Source organism: Tympanuchus pallidicinctus, unplaced genomic scaffold, assembly GCF_026119805.1.
Source record: "Tympanuchus pallidicinctus isolate F22 unplaced genomic scaffold, pur_lepc_1.0 scaffold1, whole genome shotgun sequence".
Classification (NCBI taxonomy): Eukaryota; Metazoa; Chordata; class Aves; order Galliformes; family Phasianidae; genus Tympanuchus; species Tympanuchus pallidicinctus.
In genome coordinates, this window is record NW_026294618.1 from 46,564,767 (window position 1) to 46,586,506 (window position 21,740).

Genomic DNA, 21,740 nt, shown 5'->3' on the forward strand with positions numbered 1-21,740 from the left:
TGCCCATAAGTGAACACCATTTTATTTATCCAGTTCTGAGTATAAGGATGAATTATTTTAGCCTACATTATTAATACTAAAATCATGAAGGAACACTGCAGAGCAGAAAGTGAAATATGTGATACATGCATACAGGTACATCTGTAACTTCTCACAGATAATGAGATGTATTAGAGAGCATATGTTATGTTTTGAAAGGTTGCACACACTACAGAAAATGAAGCTCAATGCTGTGTCCGAATAAACTTGAAATTAAATTATTCCAGAGAGTTGAGTCAGTGGTGGATCTGGAGAAAACTACCTCACGATTTTTAACTGCTGTCTAATTTTGCATCCCCATGTAAAGTATAGAGACTGGCACATACCTGGCAGCTGTTTTTTTAAGACTTAGCATAGACTTATCAGAATATATCCAAGGTAATTTGAATGGTGAGGAAGTCAGTATGACCGTCTACCTCCCTTTTGCATTTGTCAGGAGAGGATTTTTGCCTTCCACCCCAAGAACTTGGTGTGAGGCACATTGCTTGAGTGCCATAACAGTTCCCTCCCTTCCCATTTAACTGGAAATAAATATACACAAACTCCTGAAGTTCAAATGTATGCATAAACATGGGTGCCAGGTCTCTGCCTCATACAGCAGATTGGCTGTTACGGCAAAGCTGAAACCTCTGGAGCTAAGTGTGTGATTTCCTCAGTAGTCCAGTGTCTTTCTCCCAGACAGAAATATTCCAGAGTGCAGAGCAGTATAAAGTTCACTGATGCATTCAGCATCTTAAAAAGTTATTTGAACCAAAATAAGAACACATTTCCCACCAAAGATAGGTCCAAATCTGTGCAATATTGGGCTGGGCTTTTTTTTTTTTTTTTTGCTCTTTGTCTTCAACCAGATAAATGTTGTGTTAAATATTTTGCACATAAATTTGATTTCAAACTTTGAGAAGGTAGGTGATGTGGCATGCTATGATTCTATGATTTGGAGCTACATAAAAATAATTAATGCATTTGAGCATGTCTCACTCATCACAAGTGAGTGCTCTTTCTCAAATGCCAGTGTGGCTGCTGCTTCAGCCATGTTTCAGAAGAAAGCAATGCCATTGCTGCCATTTTTCTGTAGTGCCCTATCTGAGAAGAATTTTGAGTATGAGTTGACAGAAATTGCTTCGTTAGCCTACACAGCCCAAGAACAGTTTTCACGTCTTCAGAAGAAGCACCTAATTTTGTTGAGATTCCTGGCAGTGAATTTTAGCTGACAGAGAATCCCGCAAAATGACAAGCTAGAACATGACAAAGCTTTGCCCATGTACTGCTACTTGCCTCAGGCATCAGCTTCAAGCATCTCTTTGCCTCAAAGGTGAGCTGGGTGTCACCTGAAGTTGTGGTATCTTGGACTGCATTGAGTCCTAACTCCGCCTGAGAATCAGAGAAAGAGACGAGATGTCTACTCAAGACACCAGGTTCCTCTGCAAAGATGACTACTCAAAGGTTTGATGTGCCACTCAAACTCAATTGGATCCGACACTGTAATTTGCTCCACAATAGGATGACCCAGCAGGGTTTTTTCCAGCACAACATGAAAGAAAACATTAAAAAAAAAAAAAAAAAAAAAAAAAAAAAAAAAAAAAAAAGTGGCTTTACAAAGTTGTTTAATTGATTATATAAATTGCATCACTCAACAGCCTTAGGCTGACTATGAATATTTCAGTATTGTTCACTTCTTCAGTTTCACATCTAATGTTCTTCTGGAGTAAACAAATGTTGTGTGGGAAACCTTGCTTTCCTGTAAATAAAATGTGTTCCAAAAGAGAGTTTAAAGAGAGTTTAGTAGCAATTATTGGAAATTTGAAAATTAACTGATGTAAAATTAAAGAATGTTATAAAACACAACTTCAATATAATTCTGTGAGAACCACACAAGTTTTTTCTACTGGACCTGAAGGGTATAAATTTTGACAAAATAAAATATCACTAATTTGAAAAAAAAAAAAAGTACAGAAAATATTGTGTTTCTGAAAAGAATTCAGAAAGTACTAGAATTTGTTATGGTACTACACTGCCCAAAATGCCAAGAACTTATCAACAAAGTCCAGAAAAGCAGAGGCAAAGTGCTGCTAAATGTTGAATCATATATCTCTATTACTTTAAGTTTTGTGTAATGGCGTCCCACAGTTTTGTGAGCCAAATGTCAGCAAGGACCTCATTTGTATATTAGATAATCAGATGTCCACCCCAAAAATGCACTAAGGGAATAGGGTCTTGCCTTGAAAACAGGAAATCCATCACTGTGGCAACAAGAGTGTTTCTGTAATTCATGCAGATATCATGGGTGCTAAAACTACATTTTATACTGGAAGTTATTATTAGCAACTCCTCCTCATGGGGATTGAGGAGGCTGTCAGACTCTATCATGCTGCCAAGCACAAGCAAGCTGCATATGATCATCTATACAACTTTCCTCATAGCCTGTATGGATCTTCTTCCTGTTCTTGGTCAAAATCTTTGTATTACAGGCAGTTAGACTTCTCAGAACCTAAATTCCCACAAGTACTTGCATATTCAGTACCAAATTGGACTGGACTTGCCAGACAGCAAGACCTTAGACAAAGTGCAACCTGAACAAAATAATCACCAGTGACATATTTTAAACAAACCTGCATTTAAGGCTTGATTTGTAAGAGGTGCTAAGAGCCCAGATAATTCATTTCACTATTTAGAAACCAGCTGTGAAAATGTCTAATTTCTATCTATCTCAGTCCACAGCATGGGATTGATGATACATACATAAATCTGAAAAATGGAAATTGTGAACATACTATATAAATGCTAGCTATTACCACAAGTTCATCTGAAGATGACTTGACAGACTATAGCAGATTATAGATTGCTAAATAAAATCTTTCTGAAGGAGATAGCATAAAGGATTGTTCAGTACTTCCAGTAAATGAGACGTGATAGCTTCTTGCCCCTACAAGTGAAACGCTAAAATCCTCATGGTCCAGCAGCTAACCACATCTTGTGTACTGGCAAAGAAAATTGAAACACAAGCAGAATTACCATTAAATGTGAACAGAATTGGGATTCTCAACTTTGTGCAGCTTATTGAATATTTTCCATTTTTATTTTAATGTTGAAGCATTTTAAAATATCTCTGCTGCTTTTTCTTTTATCATCAGTCCACTTAGCAAGGCAAAGTTTGTTCGTTTTCTTTTTTTTTAATGCAGAATAGTTGAAAACAATCCATTTTACCCTTTTTTCAGTATTTCTTTTTTCTAACCTCATGCTATGCTTCTGCTAATTACCATTGATTGGAAAACATCTGACCAATTTACCCTGGCAGGATAGATATTAATTTGCTGCTGATGGAGAACAGGCAGTGAGAACTGATTGGTAGCTTCAGCCAATTAGCAATCAGCTGGCAGAGCTCACAGTTCCCTAAATGATGAATGTCTTCAAACTGCTGAGAGAAATTTATTGGATCAGCTAAAACATATGACTGAATATCTTCAAGTAGATAAAAGCTAGTAAACAAGGCTATATCTCTTATTGAGCGATCAGGAGCTAATTAGAGAAGAAAGACTAGCAGGCTTCCTGTTGTTGTGTTAGAATTTTTTTAGTTGTTGTTTTGTATTTTAAACTATTGGGATTGGCTTGTTTCTGTTCTAGTCTACCATTAATATCAGTTATCTATATCTAAAAGCTAGTAGTGACTTAATGCAAGAGAATCTATCTGGTAAACTGTGAAACCTAAAATGACTTTCCTTCCAAAGTGGCTAACCTTTCTGAAAGGCAAAGAGGTTGTTATTGCTAATGCTATAATTGCAATACTGACAATTGGTGGGCAGCAACTCTTCTCTTTCTTTACGTTCAGTTGTCCTTGTCATGTGGGGCAGAACCTCATCTATGGGTTGGCCTTCCTGGGTGTTCCTGCATTGATTCTTTTGGTTATTGGCTATGCTCTGAACAACCAGACCTGGAGGCTGGTTACAGGCAAGAGGTCTCCTCTTCTAACAGAGAGCACGTGGAATCAGTTACTACAGTGCAAACTGACCTGCTTTGTACTGTGCAGCATCACTGGGAGAGCACTGGTTGCTCCAGTGACATGGCTAGCAGTCACTCTGATAAACGGCTCCTACTATGTATGTGCTGTGAGTGAATATGTCTCTGTGTACTACTATGGAGATATTCCTAACGTGACTATTAGTGAACGCCAGAGGATTTTGGCTGCATTTCCATGCAGTCAGCTAGTTCCACCAGAGCTGAGCAGGGCAAGAGATGAAGTGATCCTCCTGCTCCGGTACCAGTCACAGGTGAGTAATCCATTTTGTTTCTGCTGTGAAAGCTGTTGTCTGCAGATTTAGCAATGACACCGCAGTTTATTGAGAAGGCAAAGGGTGAGGACAGAACAGGATCAATGTCTTCTGCCTTGATTGCTAAATCTCTTTTGTGTTTTGTGGAGCCTGACTTGTTCCCATAGGTGGAATTGAAAATCCGGTACATAAATGTCACTTCTAACCCTTGCTACTGGAAGATGCATGTTTGTGTCTTGAGAAGCACCAGCAAGTAAGACAAACAGAAGTTCAAGAGCCACTGAAGGGCAGGAAGCTTCTTGAACTCAAGCACAAGAAATGTGACTAAGGGGTGCAGACTGTGAGAGCACCATATAAACCCAAGTCCTGTTGCTGCTGGTTTTTTGTTTGGTTGTTTTTTTGGGGGATCAAACTTGAGTCTGGAAGTTAATATTCCAACTAGATAATATTCCGGCTAGAACTAGGGAGAATGTTAACATTATTACTTCAAGGAAAATTGATTGTAAATATGGTAAATAAGGTAACTTGGAATAGGAATAAGAGGGTTTCTGTGTTGCAGATTCACAATAGTAGCTGTAGGGCAAACATCCTTAAGTTATTCATCAGGACTTCCTTAAACTTGATGGAAGAAATGAATTTCAGCTGTCTGCAGTAGTTAGGGACTGGGTGCGATGGCAATAGATACAAGCCATGCTTATCCTCTGCTGGCCTCCTTATTCGGGAAAAGCAAGTAAAGATTGTCTTAGATTTCTATTTTTTATGCCCAGAAAATACCACTATGGGTTTTTTCAGCTCTGATCTTGTTTGCTTTTGGAAGGTGGCTGGCTGGCTTCTGATTGCTGTGGTAGTCATCACTGTCTTCCTGTCTTACTGCCTGGCAAGCTGCTTCTCCCCGCTCAGCTTCCTGCACTTCAGGTACTGGACCAGCTATGTCCGTAATGAGCAGGAGCTCTTTGATGAAGCAACAGACCAGCACTCCAAGCTTTATGCCATGAAGCATGTAAAGAAGTTCTTTGGATTTGTCCCAGGAAATGAAAATATAAATGAAATCCGTATCCCATCACTCAGGGAGTGGCAAGCTATCTCTGGACTGGCCTTCCTAAAATTAGTGGATGAGGAGCATTACGACTACAGTCTCCTCCATGACTGGGCACTCAAGGACTCGGCAGACAGAAAATATCTGAAGCTTGATGAAGACCCTTGACCATAACTTAGCTGTTAGGTTCTGATCCCCTGCCGACACCTTGTGGAAAAATCAGGAGTGTCTAGCTCTGCTTTAGACCTGAACTGTGGTGGAGCTTTCTGATACCTTATTACATAAATTTATTACATAAAGGGCATGAATAAATACTTTGTTAATGTAGTCCTTCAGATACTTATACACTGCTCCTGATGGTGTATGACTCCTGTGGGATGCAGAGGTCAGAGGCCCCACCTGACTGGGGTGGGCTGTTGCAAGCTGTAGCTTCACTTTCTAACAGTTCTGCAAAAGGGATGAGTTTCACTGGGTAAGAAAGCTATGCTCAAATGCTTTCTCTTCCCTCTTGTTAAAAAATCTTTAATAGTAGATTCTGAGTGATTCGATCCTATGAGCCTGATCCACTCTGTATTAAGTAGAAGCAGATATCTAGCTTTGTCTTAACGACCTCCAGTAGAAATACTTTATTTTTCCTCTTCCACTTTCTCCTATGAGGATAAAACACCACCTCAACCAAGGCTGAGTCCAGATAAAGTGGTTTGAAAACTTTCAGGGCACTTGATATTTTTAACAGAATTGAGATGCACAAGAAAAGGAGGGGTGAATCATATAGCAGTTATAGGGAGGAGGGGGTAAGGAAGGGGGGGGGGGGGGGGGAACAAAAAAAAAAAAAGCAAAAAGGACACTTCACATGTGGAAACTTGAATTTGAGCGCTTCCTGAGTGGAAGCAGTAGCAAGGTCTATTTCCTATTCCTATTGTACGTACTTCAAAATGTGTCAGACTTTACAGGTAAGCTGGCCTACTATGTGGGGAAATATCCTTCTGAAGTTAAATTTGCTTTGCCTTTGAAAATGTTAAAATTCAGTCATACTATTGTGCCCACAGTGATTGCTGTCATCATTGCTTCCTGAATTGCCTTGCAGCCTGTGGACTGTATGCTACCTAACTATAGGCTAGGTTATAGGATGCTACCTACGGGGTTTTTTTTTGTTTGTTTGTTTGTTTTTTTGCTTTTTTTTTTGTTTTTTTTTGTCATTTTATTAAAACCAACAACAAAAGAACAGTCTTAAAATAGGAAAAACACATGTAGCACTTTCCCTTAGAAAATACAGGAGTTGAGAACATGCTAAAAAGCAGGTCTTGTTCAAGTGTGTTTGCTCTTCCTTTGAGAAACTTCTAAACATGGACTTGAAAAAGCTGAATATGCTGAGTAACTGGAATAATGCAATTTTCATCACTGAAAATTTTACAAATCTCAAATCTCACTTGAATCCTAAAGTTTCTATTAATAGAACTGCATGGTATGTATGATTGGCTTAGGAAGCAAAGCATCTGTTAGGGAATACAATCTCTGATTTCACTTTAGATTCATTGGTGTTTGGTTTTGGTTTGTGATTTTTTTGGTGTGTGTTTTTTTTTTTTTTTTTTTTTGAGGATGGAACACTATGCACAATCAGATACACAAAGCAGCTGTATGTTTTCAGAAAGTTTCTCCTGCCTCTCTGATTGGAGTAACAAAAACTAGCTGCTACCTGTTGTGATTTTTTTTTTTCTATTCTGTACCTTGTTTCACAGTGCCACTATGAAATGATGCAGAATTTGTAAAAAGACAAATTGAGCTATCTCATAATTGTAGTGAAACTAACTTTAAAATGAATGTTCATGTTCTCTAGCTTTGTCCCAATTGCTGTTTTTTCCTCTGTTTTTTAGAGGTTTTTTTTGTTTGTTTTTTTTTTTTTTAATCTAAATAACAAACTTTATCTGTCATTGTGAATTCAGCCTGCTAAAATGCATAATATTGTCTTGTTGGGATATGTTAATCCATAGCATTAAATACAACTGTAGTATTATGGATTATGGCGCATTTCCCTTCATTTCTCTGCTCCTGAAATATGTCATGAATTGGTAATGAAATAAGGCACCGCCTCCTGAAGAGTTTGAAGCTAGAGAAAAATCCCCAAGGCACTGAACTGCCCATGTCTGCTAACACTGGTGTCATCTTACCCAAAATCAGTTTAGGATTGCAGTTTGCTCACTCAGACTGAAAATGATTATTTCTATAACAAAAGCTTCCTGTAACCTCAGTGCTGTAGAAATATGAGGGAGAACTGTCAGTGGTGGCTGCACCTTAAACAGTGCTATGTAACAAGTGCCAGTTGGCGTCTTGTGCTGATTAACCCTTAAACCCACCCTTGTAGGAAGCCCACACGGGGTGATGGTGTGCCTTTGATTTCTCCAGTTCTGTGCTCACGCAACTCTGCCGTCTGTGTGGTGTAACTGGGAAAACCCCTGAGATGTCTGTTGGTGCTTTCTAACTCCAACCTGCGCTACCACCACACCAGAGGAACTTCTAATTTCACTCTGGGATGTCGGTCGGCTGCCCCCAGAGCCCCACCTTGTACTTCCTAAAGCAACTTGTGAATACCCTTCAGCCTGCTGACCCCTATAGGTTTCCAGCTGAAGAACGACATCGACCGAAGAGGAGCAAGGTCTTTTTAAAGTAGCTCTGCATATGCAGAACTCTCCGGGTAGAGTCCACAGGTGTCCACGCAGCAAAGGCTGAACCACAGCTCCTCAACTGCTGCCGCTTCAGAGCGCAGCGCAAGGAGAGCGGATTTAAGCTAAACAAGAGACGACCACGACGACCCCCGCGCTGAGCACCGCCCCCAGCCCAAAGCCATCTACTGCCGAGCGAGTCGCGCGGCCGGCGCCAGGCGCTGCCAGCCGATACCGGCGGGCGGCGCGCATGCGGTGTGCGCGGCCCATGGCCGTTGGCGGCGATGACGGACTATAGCGAGGAGCAGCGCAACGAGCTGGAGGCCCTGGAGTCCATCTACCCGGACTCGTTCACGGGTGAGCCGCGGCGAGGCGATGGAGGCCCGGCCGGCTACGGGGCGCTGCCTGCCGCCCCTTTTCTTATGGCTTTCTCAGGGTGAAGGTTGAGTGGAGCGTGGAGTGTTCGGGGTCCTTAAGCGTGCCGTGCCGGCTGTGGGTGTGGTGCCGGGGTGCCTCAGTTCCAGGATTAGGGCAGTCCGTGTGCAGGATGCGCTCTCGGTGTCCAGCACCCGGGCTGCAATCGAAGGCTTCGTGCGCGAGATTTCTGCACGTTCTCTCCTTCCTACCTGCGCCGTATCTGCTCACCTCATCTCATCCGCGCTAACTTCGCTCTGCCGTTTACCCGCTGCGTTTGTTTATTGCTTTAGTCTGGAAACGCTTCTGGTTCTTCATTTTTACTTTAAAGCAACGTGGACCGGTGTCCTGTAGCTGAGGATGCTGAGTCAGTGACTAATACGCTTTCGTGTAGTCGAGTGTTTATTCTGATTTGTTGTTTGCCCGAGTAATAATGCGCTCATACCCATAAAGAAGAGGGAGCACAAAAGGCTGTAGTGGTGGTACGTTAGCAGTTGGGCAAAATTCAGTTAACAGTGTTAGATCACATATACTAGATTGGTTATAGCTTACAGCAGTGGTACAGAACAATCCTTAATCAGGGATTTCACTTGTAGCTCATGCTTGAGCAGGGAGGTAAAACCATCCAGTCCATGACAGCAGAACATGGATTTACCATTTTTTTTTGGTCTATTAGGAGACACTGTCTGTTTTTTAGCTGCCTCCTTCACAGGTGGGCAATAAACAAAGCCTTACTTTGCTTTTGCAGGTGAGTATGGTTGCTCATGGATTTAATTTTTTGTATTGACTATTTCAAATTCACCCCCCTTTTCTAGGTTATTTCCAGAACTCTTGAAGGAAAGCATCATCCATCTCTTTTTTTTTTTTTAAGAATCATTTTCCACTTCCGCCCTAAATACAGTGATAGGAATAAATATACTGTAAAGATGTCTAGGGTCAGAAATGGACTGGGCACCCATTGTACCTATCTAGCACAATAAAGTGAACTGGCCTTGGGACCTTTCTGCTTATATTTGCTTTACTAGTTCAAGTCACTTAGTGGTAGGTATGTCTGCACTCTTGCTAACTTCTCGCTATTGCTGTCATTCAGCAAGAACTTCAAACATCACATCACATAGAAAACAGCAGTTAACTGGAAAGCACCTTTTAATGAATTTTAAAGGCTTAAACACTGTATCAAGAGGCCTGTATACCTTACTAGTCCTAGAGAAATTCAGTTTTAATTACGTAAAGTAGTTGTCTGATTTAACATATATCTTTTTTTCTCTTTTTTTAACAGTGTTGTCAGAAAAGCCAACAACTTTCACAATTACTGTGACATCGGAAGCAGGTGAAAATGATGAAAGTAAGTTCATTATGTCTTAAATAGAATAATCTCCCTTCCTGTATATTAACTTTCAAGTTTATATATATATATATATATATATATATTATATATATATATTTGTTATTCTGTGTTGATGAGTTAGAGGAAAGAAACTGCTGCCACCTCCTTCTGTTTCAAAGGAGTAAGCCCTGTGTGGAGCAAGTGTGTGTTAAAGGGAGAATTGGGCTGCCAGAACTGTGAGTCATGAACTGAAGGGGAAGGTTCCTGCCTGGTATTCTGTCAAGATGCATGAAAGGAAGGAATGTAGTTCTTTCTGGCCTTATTTCCTTGCAGGGCTAGCTCTCAGTAACATCAGATTGACTGTGTGTTCCTTAGGCAGTTTTCCTCTTTGCTTATTAATGTCTAATGGGCATTTATGTTTTTGTCATATGCTGTGTGTGGAGTTGTTAACTACCACACTGGTTGTTGCTCCAACCAGGTATGCAGAATTTAAAGCAGTAATATGCTGAGATTCTCTCTAGGTTTGGTTGTTAGGACTCTTGCTTCATTTTCTCCAGCATTAAGTGGGATGTCAGGGAAAAGAGGTCACCACTCTGGTACCCACTGTACCACAGAAAAATTTCCAGTCTTTCTAAAGTCTTCTCAGACATAAATAGTCTGGAATAGCTTATGTAAGGGTTAACTTCAGTCTTAGTGGTATTACATTGCATTATATTTAAATTTGTTTTGTAAGATGTAATGTGTGTGTAAGATGACTGTTCCTTTAAGACAAGTTCTTTTCCTATCTTAAGATATTTAAGCTGTTGATGCAATAGAAAAATGTGCAATTACAATTCTGTAAGATAATCACTGTAATGTGTATTTTTTTATTTTTTTTTTTGTTTTGTAGATGTCCAAACAACCCTTAAGTTTACCTACAGAGAAAAATACCCTGATGAAACTCCCCTTTATGAAATTGTCTCGCAGGAGAATCTTGAAGATAATGATGTCACAGGCATAATAAACCTGTTGGAACAGCAGGTAAGTAAAATGGAATATTTCAATTTATCTTGATATCACTTGATTTAGTCAGAATTTATTCCTTAATTCGGTTGTTTTCTGAGAGATGATCTACTGATTTGAAATAACTTCCATACTGTAAGGGCTGACTTTGAGATTTGAATTTGGTAAATGGCATTAGTGGTATAAATGATGTTAATGTAAAATACAGAGCTAATTCAGTGTGCACATGTAGAATAAGGAAGTGGAAGGGTTCTACAGCTTCCCCTCTTAGCATTTCTATCTCAAGATGAATTCATTTAACAGTGTGTAAATAGTATTTGTGAAGCTAATTCAGTTCAGTTGTATTTGGAAAGAAACAAACAAAAAAAAGGCTACATTTCAATAACATAACTATTTTGGATCAAGAAAAAATACTCTTTGACCCTTGGTGTCAGTGACAGTGCATTGTGAAGGTATGAAGAGGAAACATTCTTGTTGACTTAAATATTTCTTGACCAATCTTATCTGCCTTAAATGGCTGTAAAGTGTTCTTGAGTCATTCTCTTTTTAGTTTACGTTTTACACCTTTATTCCAGCAGCTGGTGATTTTTGATTTTGTCCCACCTGGAAGGAACATATGTAAGGGAGTGAGGGATTAGAAGATTAGATCTAGAATATGTTGATGACATATTATTATCATCATCAATGTTTAGCTGCTTACCCATTCGTTTGAGAGTGACTTTAACTTGTTTATCTGGCCAATTGACTTGGATTTTACAGTGAACTTTGAAATGAATGTAGAGTGCTTCAGCTGTATTATCTGTGTGTATGTACACAATTCTGCTTTCTGAAAAGATATATGTATTGAGCTTCTGAAGATATAGGGTTCTTCTGCTTGAATTTGCCTTGTTTGTGTTGTAGGCAGAAGAAAATTTGGGAATGGTAATGATCTTCACTCTAGTGTCTGCAGTACAGGAGAAATTAAATGAAATAGTGGATCAAATAAAAACACGAAGAGAGGAGGAAAAGAAACAGAAAGAAAGAGAAGCCGAAGAAGAGGAAAAAGTATGTAAAATATTTTTTCTAACTAAAGATTTAACTTTTCTTGATGCATGGGCTTGATGCAAGAGCAACTCTGAGCTGTAGTAGGAGAGTAGCATCTAGCCCGAAGTTGATGTAGTTAATTCTTAAAGGCCACAAGGTAGTTCATTGCACTGCAAAGGTCTTTATTTATTTTTCCCCTCACTTTCTAAAGCAATCTTTTCACATATGTGTTGCATGTTCATACCCCCCTCCAGGATTACTTTCTAAGACTGGGGCAGGGATATTTTTCCCAAGTGAAAACAAAGTCTCTGTAGTCAGTTTCTTATTTGAAGCAGGAAGTGAAAAAGGATAGAGTATGTAGTGCTGTGCACAAACTGCTCTTGTTCTGAAGAAGTCTGTCTTCCTTGGTGGAGCAGAAGCAGTAAGGTCTAGTCTTCAGGATTTGTCCTCCCTGCACAGGTACTTTTCATCAATCAGCGTGGAATAATTATTCTATCCATGGGACGTGCTGCATTAACTACTGATCGTGTGCTTTCTTGAGTAGCTAGAGGATGATGAAACATGAAATATTTGGTATTTCTGAAATAGTAGGAAAAAAAAATCCCTGCCAACCCTTTTTGTCTGTCAGTAACAGAGAACAGTTAATGTATTTTTTTTATAGAAAGTTTCAGTCTAGATTGCATGTAGTTGATAAGTGCTGCTACTTAAGCATAACCTTTATTACTGATGTGTTACAAGCTTTTGCACAGTAGGTTCAAATGTACTGCTTGGTGTTTTTCTATAATTTCCACCTCTCTGCAGCTCTCTGAAGGGAGAGACCCATGGGGAGAATAGAAACAAGCAAGAATGTGTTCTTTGTATGTGCTTGGGGTTAGAGTTAATTTCTGAGAATGCCTCACAGCAAGCAAATGCTTCTGAGATGCTGCAATGTAAGTAAGGAAGGGAATGCTCATCTTCACTCCTAGTTTTGCTAATTGATCATGTTTGTTTTCTGTTGTGTTTTTTTTTCAGCAACGCTTTCATGGCACTCCTGTTACAATCGAGAATTTCCTGAACTGGAAAGCAAAGTTTGATGCGGAACTCTTAGAAATAAAAAGAAAAAAGATGAAAGAAGAAGAACAAGCAGGCAAAAATAAATTAAGTGGTATGATTTAAAACTGTACCTGAAGCTTTTGCAGTGTTCTCAGATTATCATGATAAGCCTTAAAAATAATTCTTACTTTGAAAGATAATAATGGTAAACAGATTTTAATGCAATATTAAATTATTGTTGTTCATGTTTCTCCAAGTCTTCTTGAGCTCTTTGGTGGGCTAAATAGAAAGCTGAGTGAGTCAAGATTTCAAGTGAAGTCATAAAGGTTCCTAAGCTGTGTATTCAAGCTTTTGGTTTTATGCCAGGCAGTCTATTACTTTGAGCTCCAGCTGATGAGCATTGCTCTAGCATAAGTAGCTGGGGATTATTAAACAACAGAAAGAATCTACACTGAGCAGTGTGGTGATTTGGCCTTATTTGTATTGGATCATGCCATGACTTAAAATTATTCGAAGGCATGTAGGAGTTTGGGATGTTGCAGATGAACTGAAGCAACACAGTGGCTGTCTAGGGGATGCAACAAGCTTATGATGCTTAGTGAGAATGATAGTTTTCCTATAGTATTTTGGAGAAAAGCTATTGTAATTATAGTTCTAGGATGTGTTGTCTGTAGATCCCAATCCAGCAGAATCCAAACTCTATCCACTGGAGAAAAAATGTAGAAGAAATTATTTTAAGAGAGCCTGTATGCAAAAATAAGTCTTAAATAGCATTCTCCAGGCACTACAGCTTAACTTTGGTTCTCCTGTGATGGTAAATCCACTTTTTAACCTGATTACATCAGAAAACAAAACTGATACGATTGTGTGGTATCGCTGAATGGCGAAAGGAGGCTATTCACAGTATGTATACAGTACCTTCTAATGGGATACAAGCACTGCAGAGCAATAGCAGGGAACAAAGAACAAAAATTGGTTCATCCCTGTCAACAAGCAGTGATGGCTCAAGGAGTGCAGTCTCTAACCAGAGAGATACTGCTCACTTGGCTGCTAATGAGGATGAGGAGGGATGGATCCAGGCTCCGCCTTTTCACTCAGGTGTGTTGCTTGCAAGCAACATGAGCTCCCTGGGTTTGCCACATCATCTTACCTGGTGCTCAACTACTGATTCAGGCTGTGACATGACAGTTCCACTGCATTCACTGTTACCTCCCTCTTCTGTTCTGAAGGCTTTTGAAACCTTTGACTGGTTTTGATCAAACTTGATAGAAGTCTTAATGGTAGTAAGTCCAGTGAAATCTGTAGAGTACTTGATTTCCTTATGATTGGAATGTGTTTGGGCATCTGAAAAGAGTAAGTAGAAATCAGGCTTCTAGTTTTTTTGTTCTTGAAATTGTTAGCATGCTGTTTTTCTCCTTAATAGTCTAGTTTATACATATGTATATAACTAGATGTATATACATATAAGTTTACACCTTACAAAAGTAAAAAAGGCTTATTTTCAGATTTTATGGGGTACTCCAGTAGAAGAAAAAGATGTCTTTGAATGTTTTACCTAAAGTGTCAAACACTCTTTCTGATAGAAGATTAAAAAAAAACAATGCAAATGTGGATGGAAAGGCTTGTGGAATGTCTTGAACTTTTCTTTCCCCACCTCCCAATTAGAAAGGCTTTAGTTTGCATTATGTGGTGTTTCCTTCACAGTAGGAGCTGGTGACTGGTTTGTACATCCAACTTGATTTTCATATAAAGGAGATAGCTTAATCTATTCAGTTCCCAAAGATTTATTGTAGAATACAAGAGGAGGACTGAATAAAGACTGTGAAACTGATGGTGCAAATTTTCCCAGCCACATTTCAAACGTACTATAATCTGTGTAGCCTAAGATAGCGTGCTAACTATTGTTGCCTTAGCTTGTTACATAGCCAAACAGCATTTTGAAATATATACTTTTTAACTTCTAGGGAAACAGCTGTTTGAAATGGATCACAACCTTGATACATCTGACATCCAGTTCTTGGAGGAAGGTAAATTTCTGTTTGTTTCTGCATCTGAAAGAAGTGGCTTAAAACATGTAAACATTCCTAAGCAAAGTCAGTATTTTAATTCTGACTAAAATCTTATGTCAGTATCACTTTTAATTGGAAAGCATTTCTGGAAAGTACAATTTTGGAGATTGAACAAAAGCAATTTTATTCTCCCCAGAAAAAAAAAGTTCCTTTCCATTTGAAGTTTTTGAAGTTCTGTTTTCTTCTCCCTGAAGATCAACATCAATAACAAACATCTTGTGCATCAAATTAAACATTGTTTGCCTTTGTGCAACACAGTTCCCTTTTATGGTTTTGTACAGGTTAGGTTATTTACTGAAAAAATTCCCTGATCGTAGCTGAAAATTTTGTAAGCCTGTGCCAAAAGCTGTTAAACTGTTAGAGATAAATAAATCCACTCACAGTCACATATTATTTATTTTATTTCTATACCTCCTTTTTTTGTCCTAGCTCAAAAGACTGATTGTGAATTAAGGCAGTTTTTTACTGTGGCAACATTATCTCATAGTATTGCAGAAACCACACATGCAGAAGAACGATGAAGTTCTGAGCATCAGTGAATATAAACTTGAAATGGCAGTCATGAAGAAGTTGTTTCTTCTAGTTGGAGGACATGCTTAATTTTGCCTTCCTCCAAAAGTGCTTAAAGTGAAGATGGGTTTTTCTTCCTCAAAAGAAGAGTAGCCTCCATGTTTGTATTTGGGCTCTATTCCTAAGTTATGGGAACATAACTTTTAATGCTAACTTTTAATCCTGATGCTGTCCATTATTTAAAAACTCCTGCACAGATTAGTGTTGTAAATTTAAATTGAAGTTATTATTAAATAACACTAATTTTTGCAGCTGCTACAGTCTAATGATGTTGTTTAAATGGAAGCAGTTTAAAAAGGTCTCCTTCAAAGGCAATGAAAAACAGAACCTTGTTCAGTGGCCAGAAGATGTCGCTATTGATACATGCAAATAAAGTAGCAGTGGTTCTGAAGTTTTACTCCTAAACTTCATCTATTTTAGAAGAAAGTGTGACAGCATACAAGGCTTCAGCTTGCTTTTCAAATCTAAATCTAAATTTATTTATTTTTTTTAACATATCAGTGCCCCTCTGAATTAGTTGTCTGCCTTTCAGTTTTCCTCATGGAGAAAATTTAAAGGATAATTGTATATGATCTGATGTTCCTTATTGCATGTGTGTGTGGTGTGTATATGTGTATATATATAAAATGTGCATACACACGCTTTGTACTCTTTGTGTTCAGAGACTGTATTTTGTTGTTCAGGTACTTCTTTTCTCTTCTTGTAATACTTCTTTTCTTTTTTTGTAGCTGGAAACAGTGTGGAGGTTGATGAATCTTTATTCCAAGAAATGGATGATTTAGAGTTGGAGGATGAAGAAGATGACCCTGACTACAACCCTGTTAATTTAGATAGTGATTAGACTTTTTTTTGAACTGGCTCTGTCATCAGTATGGACTTATGTAAGGAGGGAGAGGCAGAAAAACCACAGCATCTGTGGTTGTAGTAATGTGTATTGATTTTCCTTTTTTCAAAGAAGAAAAAGTATTTTACATCTAGGAGTATGGTCTTCTGATGACTATCATCATAAATAAATTGACTTATATTTCACGTTAAAAACCTGAGGCATACTTTCTGATTTTTTTCCTCCACTTCTTTAAGCATCCTCTGAAGAGAAGTGAGAGCAAGCAAGAAGGAAAAGATGGCATGGTGATTGTTAAACACACCTGCATGCGGAAGCTGAGTTCTGCTATCTTCTTTGTAGGATATGCATGGGAAAGTAGAACAGTTTACGTGCTGTGCAGGATTTTTTCTTTGAAATTTTATAATGCAATAAATAATGGTCCCTTCTGATACCCCAAATTATTAGCTGAACAACTGTAGATAGGCAGCACTAGTCATTTTTAATAAGACATATACTTTTTAATGTTGAATGAAAACCACTTACATGTTAGAGTGAAATTTTGTTTGCCACAGCTTCAAAATGAAATGGTTGATTTCAAAATGGTTGATGTGTTTAGAAAGCTCTTTTTTTTTTTTTTTTTTTAAAAAAAAAGTTCTTATGAATCAGTGAACTTCCATGACAGAAAAAATAATTTGCTTTTGGCAACGGTGAATGTGAGAACACTGTCAGAGCGCAGAATGCAGTAACAGTGTTTTATAGTGTGCTTACATTTACAGTTGCTGAGAGTTCTTTAGAAGGAGACTGTTGGCAGTCTGTGGAAGTCTTAACATATGGTAAAGTTAACATCTGTGAGTTGCTGGGTAGCATGTTTTCCCATCTGAAGAGTTCCTTGTGGAGCTACTAGCTTTATGTTAGGCTCCACCTCCCTTCACACCTCCAAAAAGCCTGGAACACTGAAGTAATGTGTATAAAGTGTTTGGTATTGTGTCAGGTGGAAGGATGGTGTGGATGAAGGTTTCAAGAAGCAGCTCTCTGAACAAATAACTGCCAGGCACCTTGATGATTAGAAGCTGTGTGCTGGATTTTAAAACACTTATGGTAGGTTGCCTTAACTGCTCCAGCTTCAACCTTTTAAAAGAGGATTGTACTAAAGTATCTATGCTTAGAAGATTAATGGATTTATGAACTTTAATATTAGGAAATTTCTTGCTCAAGATGAGAAATTTGATTCCAGAAATAATTTAATGGTATGTAAGATCCTCTGCTCGTGTCATTTGAGAACAGCTGTTCAGGATGATCTTGTATAGCATTTCAGTAGTCTTGTCTTTTTGTACTCAAGAGGAATAAATATGAGTTCCCAGTAGATAGAAATAAATATTTGAGTACCCTATAAATGTTTTTATAAATGAACCATATGCCTTTGTTTCTACCATCTTCTATTTGCTATTTTTAATTTTGGCGCCTAAGAACTTGAGATAAGCATCTAAGTTTCAGTTACAACATTGTGTGTTTCAAAGCAATAAGGAGGATCTGTGTACCAGCAGGTATTACCAAATGTATTTAAAAAGTTGTAAGCTAATATGATATTTAAAGTCTGACTTTTGCAAAGATGCAGTTGGGTTGAAAGGTTTGTAATTACTGTGTCCAGTTTCCTGTGTATCTGCTAGCACACTTTAAAATGCTGTTCAACACAGAAGTTAATTTTCTTCTGTGTCTCATCAGCCATATGAAAGCTTTGCAAGGTTGCTTTCAATTGTCAATTGTTTGTCTAAAATGAGCATACTTTTCATAAAAGCAATGAGGAAGTTCTCTTCAAATCTGGACTGAATCCAAGAATACTGTATAGTCTGTGCAAAATGTGATAATCTGAGAAAGCTTTCTAAGCGGGATACTGATGATTCAAGAATCACATAAATGTGAAAAAGAGTTTCATAATAAGTTCTAGAGTAACGGGGTTTTGTTTTGTTTTTACACTAATGATTATTTATTTTTATGCAAAGGTTGTGTGGCTTCAAGAAGTTATAACTGTAAGGTTAAAGTTATATTTTCATTGCTACTTTCTTTTTTTTTCAAAACAGAGGAAATAAGGGTTGAAGTGACAAAAAAAAATTTCATCAAGTCCATTTCTCCAAGTCTTTGAAACAAGTTTCAGTGACTCAGTCTAAACTTCTGATTTGTTTATTAGCAATTAGCATTTGTGAAATAAAAGGTAATTTTACTGAGTGGACTTGGATGCATCTGTACGACTTAGTTTCCAGAGATGGAGGTAGATCTTTTTATTTTACTTTATTTTTTGATGAAGAAGTTCGGATTAAGTATTTAAAACTTTGAATTAGACTGAAGTCGAATCTGTATTAGTCTAATGAAATTCTATCAGTTAACTTTGAATGGATTTTAGTAATTCCAAGTCGTCGTACTGAGAACAGCACTGATGGCCTTGCTTGTAATTAGTCACTCTGAAAGTAGTGTCTCCTATTTCTTTTTGTAGAAACTACAACAGATAGGAAGAGCACAGTAATGGCTGTTTTGTAGCTGAAATTTTGCTCTAACACTTTTTCGACATAGTTGAAACACGACAGTGATGAGCAAGAGCCTGCCTGCCACGCTTATAAAAATCTACACCAGTGAGGGTGACCCACTGTCTCCAATGCTAAAATGCACCACCCAGTGCCTGAATTCAGTCTTTCTTCTAGGAAACCTTTAACCATCAGGCTGTGATGTAGAATTGTAAAATCATAGAATCACAAGGTTGAAAAGGACCTACAAGATCATCTTAGTCCAGTTGTCCTCCCATTGCCATTGCTACCACAAGCCACTAAATCATGTCTCATAGCTCCTCATCCAGATGTCTCTTGAACACTGCCAGGGACAGCAACTCCACCACCTCCCTGGGCAGCCATTCCAGTACCTGACCACTGAGAGAAAAAGTTTTTCTTTATGTCTAATTCAATCCCCCTCTGTGCCTAAGTATCTTCAGTTTTAACTGCATGGTTGCTGAAGTAAAGTAAGAGTTTGTTGGATGAGACAGAAAACTACACCTGTATCCAGTGTGCTGATATCCTGCATTCTAAGAGAAAGAGCTGTAAGGTAAGTTGCAGAATCAGATATTTCATTTCTGTTTGTTTGTTTTTTTTTCTAAATCAGTCCTTTAGTGCATTGCAACTTGGCTCCAATTTGGAGAGGGATTTTTCAGTTCTTTGGTGTAATTGCATTTATTGCAAGGAACTTGATTTTCATTTCTGTACTGAATGCTGGTAAAATCTGCAGCTGCAAGAGTTAACTGGTATCAGTTGGCTGTGTCATGAGTGTTAGGTGGATTTTTATTACCCTGATGGGAATTGATGTAGTCTACCATTGAAAAAAAAAAAAAAAAAAAAAAAAACAGTAAAAGATCAAGGTCCAAATTGTAATCAAGTTTTTTTTTGTACTTAAGGCAAACTCAGCAAAAGACTTGAATTATTATTCTGAACTGGTTTTATCTTTTCTGTGCCCAGGGTAAATATGTAGAGGTAGAAAAAAACAACATTCTGCTTGTCTGAAGTTCAGGTTCATGTGTCAGGGGGTGTGGTGGTTACGTAAATCACAGATGTTTTGTGTAACTTACTTTCTTGATATCGAGGACATGAAGTTCTAGAGGGAAAGATGATCTGGCTGTACTGTTGGGGGTACAAAAGGCCCATTCTTGTTGTAGGCTAATGATATGGTTGGCTTTGTCTAAATAAAGCAGCTTGCAATTTCCTCTGTATGAATTACTTGGTTGTAGCAAAAAGTAGAACCCATCAGAAGGTGAAAACAGCTGGATTGAAAAATGAAAAGAAAATATTGATCTTTGGGACAGGTTTAGTTTTTTTTTTTTTTTTTTTTTAAAAAAGCAGTTTGTTGGAAGGCTAAGTTAGATGCTTTTTGTCAAGTTAAGTGATGGTTTGGAATGTTTCAGAGTTCAGAAGCTATGTCCTGCTGTGGCTAATTGTTAGGATGTTGATTCACTATCAACCAAAAGCAGTCATCATAATTTGATTCTGTAAATGTTGTAACAGTGGGAGTGGATGAGGGTTCAAACCCACTAGAGAGTGCAGATGGTGTCTGAGAAAATGTTGGAACAAAATGTTTCCTCCTTACATGATGATCTTCCCTCTTGATTGAGGCTGTACTGAAGGAAGCAGAAGATTATTAGAAGAAATAAATGCTGGAGACGTATCAGAGACCTGTTAATGTGTATGTGGGGAGATACGAGTTCAAGTTTTAGCTCAGTATGATTGCAGTGGATAGAGTTTATAAATGTGGAAGAGATGCACTTCCCTTTATAAGCAGCATGTCAACTGACACATGAGGTGCCAGTAGGTTGACTCTACGAACTCTGGAAGTGGGGTTCTTTTCCTGACATTTGGAGTACTTGTTAGAATGCAACATACTTAATGGAATTTATTGTGAGCCTGACATCCAGTTGAGTGGAAAGAGGGGATTCTGTCTCATGGGGTCAGTTGCTATCCAGGTGGTGTCAGGAATTGTAGTTGCAGAACCCTGGAAGAGGATCAGGTGAGAGTCGCCACTCTTCTGCTCACTTATAAGCCTCTTTGGTCCTACATAACTACCTTAATCCATCACTATCACAGAATGGCCCGAGTTGGAAGGGACCTCAAGGATCATGAATCTCCAACCCCTCTGCCACAGGCAGGGCCACCAACCTTCCCATTTAATACTAGACCAGGCTGCTCAGGGCCCCATCCAACCTGGCCTTGAACACCTCCAGGGATGGGGCATTCACAACCTCTCTGGGCAGCCTGTTCCAGCACCTCACCACTCTCATAGTAAAGAACTTCCCCCTGGCATCCAACCGAAATGAGGTCACCCTGCAGCCTTCTTTTCTCCAGGCTGAACAGGCCCATGTCCCTCAGCCTGTCTTTATAGGGAAGGTGCTCCAGTCCCCTGATCATCTTCGTGGCTCTCACTATCCATTCCTTTAAACAAAGGACATTTCCTTACTCTTACATACATACAAAAGATTGTCTCAAGTGATTGTTTTTTGTATCTGCAGGAGCAGTTTCAAAAGTATCTTGTCTCAGTATTGTTGGCCAGTTCTGCAGTGAGATCTTCTTGGGGGGTGCTTTCTAAGTTTCCTACGTGGGGATCTGATGCACAGGTAAGGCCAAGGCTTTGTAGTGCAGGTGCTGGGAGTTCAGCCTGCACCTTCTCTTGAGGTGATCCATTATTTTAGATCAGCCCTGTATCTCATAGCCATTGGCAGACCAGGAATTAAAGACTTAAGCACTGTGGGTATGCATGAGGTATGGGTCTGTGCGCCAGATACATCAGGATACCCTGGTACCCAGTATTTATAACTCAGCTGCCACAGTTCCTGATGCAGCTGAGGACCTCTGTCAGATGTGAGGACACAGAACTCTTTGGAACAGGAAGTGAGAAGATATCTGTGAATGTTTTGGGATGGGGTGTCAGCAGCTGACCGGACTCATCCCAAGTTG

General features: G+C 38.8%; 2 protein-coding genes and 1 long non-coding RNA gene across 3 annotated transcripts; 2 read left to right on the forward strand and 1 right to left on the reverse strand.

Annotated features, from left to right (window-relative positions):
- Positions 1-3,437: 3,437 nt before the first annotated feature.
- On the forward strand, positions 3,438-6,144 carry CALHM4 (calcium homeostasis modulator family member 4). The gene is made up of 2 exons (XM_052675367.1): positions 3,438-4,304; positions 5,122-6,144. Exons 1-2 carry the CDS (start codon positions 3,747-3,749, stop codon positions 5,506-5,508), a joined length of 945 nt encoding a protein of 314 aa, XP_052531327.1. The 5' UTR covers positions 3,438-3,746; the 3' UTR covers positions 5,509-6,144.
- Positions 6,145-8,216: 2,072 nt separating this feature from the next.
- On the forward strand, positions 8,217-18,493 carry RWDD1 (RWD domain containing 1). Its single transcript, XM_052675681.1, has 7 exons — positions 8,217-8,357; positions 9,694-9,759; positions 10,631-10,761; positions 11,644-11,787; positions 12,778-12,910; positions 14,763-14,825; positions 16,166-18,493. The coding sequence occupies exons 1-7, from the start codon at positions 8,285-8,287 to the stop codon at positions 16,276-16,278; spliced, it is 723 nt and encodes a 240-aa protein (XP_052531641.1). The 5' UTR covers positions 8,217-8,284; the 3' UTR covers positions 16,279-18,493.
- On the reverse strand, positions 12,999-14,371 carry LOC128077182 (uncharacterized). Its single transcript, XR_008204876.1, has 2 exons — positions 13,949-14,371; positions 12,999-13,504 (listed from the first exon to the last, which is right to left on the reverse strand). It is a non-coding gene; the product is annotated as an uncharacterized LOC128077182 (long non-coding RNA).
- Positions 18,494-21,740: the final 3,247 nt, after the last annotated feature.

Coding starts and splice junctions, on each gene's coding strand:
- CALHM4 (XM_052675367.1), top strand. CDS start 3,747: ATGACTTTCCTTCCAAAGTGGCTAACCTTTCTGAAAGGCAAAGAGGTT. Junction 4,305..5,121: donor TGCTCCGGTACCAGTCACAG/GTGAGTAATCCA, acceptor TGCTTTTGGAAG/GTGGCTGGCTGGCTTCTGAT.
- RWDD1 (XM_052675681.1), top strand. CDS start 8,285: ATGACGGACTATAGCGAGGAGCAGCGCAACGAGCTGGAGGCCCTGGAG. Junction 8,358..9,693: donor CTACCCGGACTCGTTCACGG/GTGAGCCGCGGC, acceptor TTTTTTTAACAG/TGTTGTCAGAAAAGCCAACA. Junction 10,762..11,643: donor TAAACCTGTTGGAACAGCAG/GTAAGTAAAATG, acceptor TTTGTGTTGTAG/GCAGAAGAAAATTTGGGAAT.